The sequence below is a fragment of the Lichenostomus cassidix genome, chromosome 3 (genome assembly GCF_008360975.1).
Source record: "Lichenostomus cassidix isolate B80296 chromosome 3, HeHo_3.0, whole genome shotgun sequence".
NCBI lineage: Eukaryota > Metazoa > Chordata > Aves > Passeriformes > Meliphagidae > Lichenostomus > Lichenostomus cassidix.
Window position 1 is genome coordinate 57,459,430 of NC_139483.1, and position 9,039 is coordinate 57,468,468.

The following is a 9,039-nucleotide window of genomic DNA, read 5'->3' on the forward strand; positions in this document are numbered from 1 at the left end:
CCTTCTTAACTTGGGCATCTAGACAACCTAAAGTTGTATGAATACTCTTCCAATATCCCTTGCTTTTTTATTGGTCTTAGAATTGTCTATAGTATTGGGCAAGAAAAAATACTTTTGCATAGTCTGTTTCCTTTGTGCACCTTTCCTTTGTTAGATTTTATCTTCTATAGTTTTACTTTCCCTATGGTCATAATGAAAAAAAAGCCTGTAAGATCAAAAATAATTCCCTGGTAAATTGTTATTTATTCTAAATATCTACTGGTATTTTATCAGGACTGCTGAAAAAAGTTGTCATCTTTAATGCTGATGTGTGTTTTTAAAGAATGGCTAGTGCATTTTATATCGACCCTGAAAGAGATGCTTAAAAATATGTATTGCTCTTTGAACTCCTTTACAGACTCCAAATTCAAGGCAGAGATTTTCTGCTCAGAAGGGCAGACAGTCTCATTGTACCTGCTTATTTCTTATTGTGATTTCAGTCCAGTATAGCAGAGCTGATATGAGATACTACTGATGAAGTACTTTCTAGGAAGGGATTTCTGCCTCATTCTCCTCTCCCTGGAAGACAGCCCATGCTGCCTCATGGCATATGACACAGTCCTTTTAGGTGGTGAAGAAATTGCCCCCTCCTGCAGCAGTATTCTTGGGTTTTTCCAACAGAGATCAGACTGTTCTGACCATTGGATGTCAAAGAAATACTGTGTGCTTTAAATAATCAAAGAGGTTTTGGTTTTTTCTAGTATTTGTCCCATTGTAGACCTCCTGTGAAAAGTAGTTATAGGCAGACAGTACATGGGACTGTTCACCATTTTTGGTTAAGCTTCTTGACCTGTACAGCTGTTGGCCAGTAGCAGTTGTGCAGCCACTCTTTCACTGGTAATTTTTCAGAGAACAAGTTAAGATGTTGAAAAGCACATGGAAATTTTATCAAGAGGGGATAGGCTGCATTTTTAATGGTATAGGTTTTGGAAAATGCTGTTCCTCTTTATCTTACAAAAGGAACAATGCTTACAGCTTAAAGAATGTAGACGAAGAATGAGCTCACTGGAACTGGGAGTTCTTAGTTCTTCCTTTTAATCACAGTTTCCTTTTTCAAATGTCTAGGGCATATTCATCAAAGCTAAGATTAAGACTCTTCCCTTTCCCTTCTATATTAGTGATATTACACTGAAATGACCATCCTCATCAAAATCAAGAACAGATTTAACCTGAAAGGCCAAACAATGCATGAGTTGTTACAAGACTGAAAAAATTTGAAGCAGAGAAACTAAGTTGAAAATACCTTCATCCTTCTATAGAGCTGGTCCCTATTTCAGTTTTAGTTTTGTGTTATGTTTGCTAAGATTAAATCAATATTTAGTTGGGGTTTCTTTCTATGGTGTAGAATAATAGCAACATAGATAAAATCCCTGACGCAAGCATATGCTGTACAGGTGGGCATTCAAACCTTCAAAAATGTTTGTGCCCAGGAGCTTGCTTTTTGAAGAGCTTATTTTCTTTAACATATAGGGAATACATTTAGGAAAAGCAAACCAAGCAGTGTACACAAATGTCTCTAATTTCATGTCAAAACCATAACAAACATGTAGTTACATCCAATCCCATAAAATTGCACCGAGTTCTACGGGAAAAGTGGAGAATTCTCAGTATATAGAAATCTGACACTGCTCTTTGTGACCTTGCTTGAGTAGCAATGTAGGACCAAATGACCTCCAGAGATCCCTTCCAACCACAACCATTCTGTGGTTCCATGAAATAATGTGTACACAGTTTTAGTTGTTTTGTACGTGAAAGTGTGTGCCTCGCACGCAGAAATGAATGCCTTCAAATACTATCCTGTGTCCCTACAGCAGGGTGACACTGCCAGCTTTCATTTTATGTCACAGAAGGATGAAAATAACAACCAAACCAGCCAAACAATCCCACAAAGTAATATGAGGTCATTCAAATTAAACAACCAAAGCCTAAGCTTGCTTTACTGGAGAGGATGCCATCATGTACTGCTGCTCTCAAGCTGAGAACACTGGATATGCACATTGGCTGATCATTTGGCATTCAATACATTCATATTTTTACTGAGCTTGATGTCCCCACAGTAAAGCGTCAAAACCCAAGTACAAAACTATCAGTAGAATCTCAGGCAAGCTGCCAATTTTCTTGAGAGCAAAAACAGATTTCTAATCATATGGGACAAAATTCTGATAATTTTTTTGTTATTTTAATTTCAGATCCAAGGCATGACAGCTTTACCCCCTGAAATAGAGAGACCATACAAGACAGAGCCAGTAATATGCAGCTCATCTTCCTGTTTAAGTTGCAGTTTATTCCTCACCCTGTTGTTTGTTGTACACATCACAGCCAACACCATAGGAAACATTGAGCCCTTTGTATAATAATTTTTATTCATTTGTGTTCTGTATGCCAAGCAAGTTCTGATGTGTTTGCACTGTTGCTATTGTAGATTTATTTTTTTACTTATTAATGAACTAAATTTGCCAGATCAAACCAAAATGTGTATATCCTCTGGAAAGTGTGGGGTTTTTGGTTTTCAATGTAAAATATGTATGAAACACAGTAGGTACACTGACACGTTGCATATTGAAATCTTTTCCTGTACCATTTTCTTATACTTTGTCCTGACTCTTTCACGTGGTGCTTTCAAAGTCATTTATGTATATGGGTAAAATTAATAAACTAAAAGCAACTTAGTTAACCACATTCAACCTGGTGTGTGCTGTATTATTTTGCCTTGGTTCTTGACGTCTGCAGGTAATGAAATTGCTGCTGTATGTACAGGTCTTGCACACATACATTTGGGCATGTCTAACTGACATGTGCCACAAAGCTACAAGAAGGATTCATTCAGAGAGGACATTCCTGGAAGCAGCACACTGGAAAACCATCTCAGCCCCTGAGACTTGGGAGCTGTGGGTGTTAAGGTGATGAAAACACAGACAGAACCCCAAATGTCCCCATAGTGAATCCTGTACGAGTTCTGTGACTTGGTTGACATTTCTTTTTCCTGATCCCAGGTAACTCAGGGTGTTTCCTCTGTCTTAAGATACTTGCACAATGAGCAAATCTTTGGTGAGAAGTAGGCACTCCTTTACTGAGTTTGATGTGGACAGCAGGAGCAATAAAGATCTATCTCACATTTAGGCTCTGGCATGTGAAGGGGACTAAACCTGCCAGGAGCTATTGTTGGTACATGCTGAGCATCACAATAGGCCAAACTGCTGATTAAGAGGTTGTTTTTCTGTCTCTTATGTACAATGTTTTATTTATTTGTTTATATATTTGGAAATCAGCAGCTTTTCGACTCGGTGTCAAACATTCATTTTTGTAGCTACACTGCAATTACAGTAAACGAGAATTTTTCAGTATTGCTTAAACTTTTCTGGAGTGTGCTATAAAAATAAGTTAGTTTGGGTGCTGAGAGTGTTTCCCTGATTACTGCAACACCTGCTTTACACCTAACCTCTGCAAACTTAGTTACATACAGGCTTTTTTATGTGCATTTGATGTCATTCTGTACTCTTGTGCAGTGTAGTGAATCCAGAGCAGACCAAGAACTTGAGATAAAATGGTTTTCTGCCCATTTTTGTTCATTGACTGTTAAGGACTGATACCAACTCTCTGTACAGTTGCTCCTCTTAATGAGGGCAGGCTGTTCTGATGCAAAGAAATATCACATCAGAAGGAAGACAAGGAAAGGATTTGAGAACTGTCTTCTCTGAATTTGAGAAGTGAAAAGGAAAACATCACAGGGCTGGTAGGGCTCCTTTGCATGTAGCCAAAATGAAAATGCATGTGATAACTGACAGGAGAGAAGCACTGAAGCAGCTAATTCCTCAAGTAGACATGAGAGAATTAATCAAGGCTAGATTAATTTTCCAGGAGCTATAACAATGTCATAACAGAATTTATGCATAAAGGGAGTTTAAAATGAGCCATGAAGGTAATCACAGGGCCTGTTTTATCCTCCTGATGCAGTATCCATAGAAAACTCCCATGGGGGAAATTTCTTTACCATTGTTGGGCACTGCTTGCTCTAAATACACCTTGACAGTGATATACTCTGTCACTCTTCCCTTTGGTCCTGGATAAAGTAAGGAAAAGGTATATGCCAAACAGCATATGATTTTTTTGGGATTAAACTCCTGAACTTTCAATAAAGAAGTGTAACTGTGTAGCTGTCTTCTTCCTGCCAGCAGAACTATGCTCTTCCTTTGTGTTCCCAAATAGAACTGGTTGAAAAACAAAAAACAAAGAGTAGTCATGGTGAATTATAGGCAGAAAAGTCATCTGAATAATTATTTGTACAGCTCTGTTGTGAATGTGAATAGTGAGGGACATCCTCCATCTAAGATCATGGAATCTAGGATGCATCTTATTGTAAAAGCTGTCAGCAGAGACCTTGGCCTTTCTTATGCTCAAACCCACCCCTAAGGTGGGCATGTTCAAACAGCTTCTCTCCAGGGAGCAAGGGGAAAAATAAGAGGGAATTAAATGAGAAAAAACCTTTTGTGTTGGACAGGGGAGCCCTTTCACATGCTGTGTTATGTCTCATTTGCTGCTACTGGCATCCATCCTAGGGTGACTTGGTTTGCAACAAATATAAAGCAGATATAGGGTTATTTTCCATTCTGTCTGTTCTCTGATTCAATGCAGTTCCTTATCTACAGGGATTTCCTTTCTGTGGGCACCCATCCTTAGAACTTGTGAGCAGATGGGTGTTTGTTTTTGCCATCCAGCACGCCACAAGATGATGTAAAGCAAAGCCAGCTCAGAAAGGATGTCTGTGAGAGATAGCTGCCAGTATATCAGGAGGAACTGGCATATACACTAAACACTCACTTTTGTTTAACCCACAAATGTTTTATGACTTCTGGAGGAATGGAAAGGAAAATTTTGTTTCACAGGTAAAAAAAAAAAAAGAGACTGGTGATAGAGTTCTGGGATATTTCCAAATAAAACGATCCAAGACAGATGTGAGCACTTTACTAAAGAAACTTAAAACCAGAAAATTAATAAAAAGAACAATCTGAAATTGCTGAAAATTCAAACAAGGACAAAAGTTAGAAATGCCACAAGCTAACTCTATGTTACTGAAGAAAAAACATGTAGAAGTACATACCTAGTCACACTGCACATGAAAATGCCCTCAGACCCAGACTTCTGTGGATTTCTCTCATTATTGAGCTCTAGTAAAGCATATGTTCTTGCTTCATATTTCTACCCAAAGCATTCATAGTAGTTATAGTTAAAAGTATATACAGTAAATGCTATTATCAAGCCAGCCATGGTGGAGGAGAAGATGTGTATTTACTGGAAAATGTAGGACTTGTAGATTATGAGCACAAAAATGACTAAGCATGATACCTTATTTTAACAATTATTCATGCTTTTCTCTGTGTGAAGAAATGTGTTAAAAAGTTTCTAGTGAGAAGTTAAATACATAAATATTTTAGTGGGATTAAATATTTAGTAAGTTGCATTCTGAAATAGGTGTTGAAAATCCCATTCTGCTTTAAGCATTTTCCCCACAAAATAGTCCAGCTGCCAGTCACCTACACTGTCTATAGATACACTATTTATAGTGTTTAATCCCTTTTGGGTCTATTGTTTATCCATTAGAAAGCTTCCATTTAATGAACATGTGGCTCTCCTCAAATATTATTCTTATCTAAATTGGCAGCCATTCGGGATTTTGCCTGTGTATAGTAAAATATAGGATGCAGGGAGTCTGAGAAGGGAGCACTGGAGTTTATATAGCTCTGATATTTGTCTCTGGAGAGGAGAATGTCATTCTCTGATCTCATATCCTATCCTGGAGGCCCATCATACAAGCCCATCCATGGCTGCATACAGTGACACCTAGGTTGGGTGCAAGGGTGAGAGGCAGAGCCCCAGCTGGTGGGAGTGCAACTGTCTTGGGCTTAATTCCCTTCAGTGGGGAGGTCTGGCTTGTTTAAAAGAGGCCTGTTTGGCCATATTATCCCAGATTCTATAGGGGCACAAATGTAATAAATAAAATCTAGAAGAAACAGTGGCCTCGTTCTCCTCTTTCCTCCCATCAAGCAGAATGTGACTATTTTTAAATCAATTATTACTACTGGAATGTTTTAAAATTTTCATTCCTTCCACTCTTTGCCTCTTCTTTCTGATTTTTGGTGCATCTGTGTCTTGCATAAGGATGAGAGAGACAGAGAACAAACTTATCCTCAGCCTTTTAGCAGAGGGGAAAGCTGGGAGAAGAAAATGACACCTGTGACACTGAGAGCTCCTCCAGCCTGCTTCCACCACCCCAAAGAGGTTTCCCCTAGGTCACAGATGCCCCCAGGAACATTTGCCATGCCCACACCAGTGTCCTGCAGGTGCACTGAGGCAGGCACAGGGTGAACAAAGGGATGGGGAAAGACATGAAGGGAAAGACATGGTGCTGCAAGTGCAGTTGCCTTGTCTACCAAAACCTACTCACCTAAAAAAAGGGTGTGAATGCAATTTATGTTTGTACATCAAAGCAAGCAAAGTAGACTATTTACCTAAACTGAATTTTTAGCTTTGTTGTGAAACTAGTTTACAGGAAAATTGTAAGATACCAGGCGAATGTAAGAAGATTTAAGGTGACTAAAAATGTGACTTACAGTCTGCTTCTGAGCATACTAACAAAATATTTACTTTAAGTGACTGTCTCTTTATTCTGCATGTGACAGACTCATGTAACAGGAAATCTGGGGCTTCACAGAAAACATTGCAATTTCACTACCAATGGCAACTAACACTGTGGTGTGGAGGTGAGCTCTGAGGGACAGAAAGCTCCTATTGTAAAGCACAGATTGTGTAAATACTCCTGGAGACTCAGAGAATTATTGGCAAAGTGAATTGCCTTTTGTGAGTCTCTCTCCTTTCCTATGGATGCCTCCCATGGGTTGCATATACATCACCTTGTAAATGCTTCCAAGCTTCTTCCATCCTAGCAAGCAAGAATCCAGCTGGGAGATAAATGTGGTTCTCTCACTAATTAACCACCAGACAACCATTACTGGTGGTTTACAATTCTGTTACAAAATAGTGGCAAAACAAAAAAAAAAAAAAACAAAACCAAAACAAACAAAAAAAATTGCTCTGTCTTTTAGCTTTATAGGCTTGAGGCTTGATCAAGTGTTTCCTGAGCACATTGCCATTATTTAATCATGATTTAAACTTCCCTCTTTGCAGTGATTTTCAAGAAACATACCAGTATTTTTTCACTAGAAATTTCTAATCTCTTGAGAGAAAACTTGGCAAAATCCAGGCTGCTAACTCCTTCCCCTGTTCTAACTGGTGAACTAGAGAATAAAGGTTCTTACATCTACACACAGTACTATGAAGCATTTTGTTATGAAGGAATAAAAATAAGGTGACAATCTCAAATGTCTTTAAGCACACATTATCAGTACAAGAGAAAATACATTAAAAAATGCCTACTTTGTGAAGGCAAATAGTGTTTCTGTGGGCCTCCTGTTGGTTTCATGGAGAGTTTGTGCCCTTAGGTCTAAAAGAGGATGTTGTGCAGTACATTTTTCTTTTTCACTGGTTGTCTTAAGATTGCATGACAAGTTTGTCTTTAGAGGATGTCTGATGATATTTAAGGGTATAAGGCTTGAAAACATCTTCATAACCTGTGAAAAACCTTGCAAAGCACTTCTGCGGAGTACAGTAAACTTATATATATGTCTTTTAGACATCAAGTAACAAGTCTGTGCTTCTGTGAAATCCATAGAAGCTGCTCAAGTGTTGGCCATTATTTGTGGCACCATGTAATAAATCTGGAAGAAGCTATTCCCAGACTGGCTCTCTCTGGGAGACTGTAAGTGAAATACTGAACCTGGACACATTTTTAGACTCGACAGGTTGGATTTGCTGCTGATGTAAAGTGACACAAATCCATTATAGAGCTATCTGAATCTACCTCATCCTTCAGCAGTAGAGAAGCTGGTCTTCCAAGGCTGGCAAGATAGAGAAAAGCAGAAAGGTCAGAAAGTTGAGAAAGACATCTCAGGAAGCAGACATTGGTGAAAAAAATTAAAGATAGATGTGTGTCCAACTGAACATACCCCCAAAGGTTAGTGCTTTTTAGCTAGGATGTAGAAGAACTGAGCTGTAGACAGAAGAGAGATGATCCCTGAATATGAAATCTGTAGGTATTTTTGAAAATCATGATGGATGGAAAGACCAATTGGGTTCATACCTAATGTGTTGAACTGAGTTTAGGAATCCCAGGTTCAGCAGTCTATCTATGCCATCAGCAGAAGTATGTCTCCAAACCTCTCAAGGCAGGGTGATGATGGATAAATCTGTGGAAATGGATGCCACAGGAAGACAGAGGACTGTCAGAAATGTGCAGAGAGTGTATTGGTGCAGAAGAGGAGAATAAATTATTAAAGGGATTTCTTTGGGATAATTGGGCAAACTAAAATTATGGAAGGCTGGAAAAGACAATTAGCCAAGATTTTCAGATTATGAAATCTGTCCATCTTGTTGTTAATCTCCTATCTGAAGTCCTAGCAATTTATTGTCTGGGACAGGTAATCCTAGATTTGGCAAAAACTGTCTGCTTTGAAGGACATTCCTGCATTGGCAGAAGAAAGTCTGGTAACCAGACAAGATCTTTCCCTTGTAAATAGAAAGATAAAACATGCCTTTTCCAAGGTATGTTTCCTCTTTTTTTCTGTAACTATGTTAAAGGCCCAATATCTCTCTGACAGAATTGATTCTTAGAAACAGTTATTTTCTGGGTTTTTTTGTTTGTTTGGTATTTTTTTTTAAGCCAGACTAGGGTTTTAGAGTGTATCTCTCTCTATATTTTGTAAAAAGTGTTTGTATGACTTTTCAACAGGCTAAAAATTATGGAAATTGCAAGGTGAGGAAAAGATTTCATGTTAGAAAAATATACATGTAGTATTTGCTAGTCAGCCTCAACCCCAAAAGGGAGAGTAAAATAGATCCGTCTATACAGTGTCCTCTTCAAAGTTTAATTTTCAGTGGAAAAACTCT

The 9,039-nt window shown here is 38.4% G+C and overlaps 1 protein-coding gene across 1 annotated transcript in view; it reads left to right on the forward strand.

The window, feature by feature from the left end:
* The window catches only part of MOXD1 (monooxygenase DBH like 1), a 47,879-nt gene extending 45,161 nt beyond the window's left edge, over nt 1-2,718 (forward strand). Inside the window, exon 12 of the mRNA XM_085055940.1 lies at nt 2,229-2,718. Within this exon, the coding sequence (XP_084912066.1) occupies nt 2,229-2,393 (165 nt within the window). The 3' untranslated portion in view covers nt 2,394-2,718. The remainder of the gene's footprint in view (nt 1-2,228) is intronic.
* Nucleotides 2,719-9,039: the final 6,321 nt, after the last annotated feature.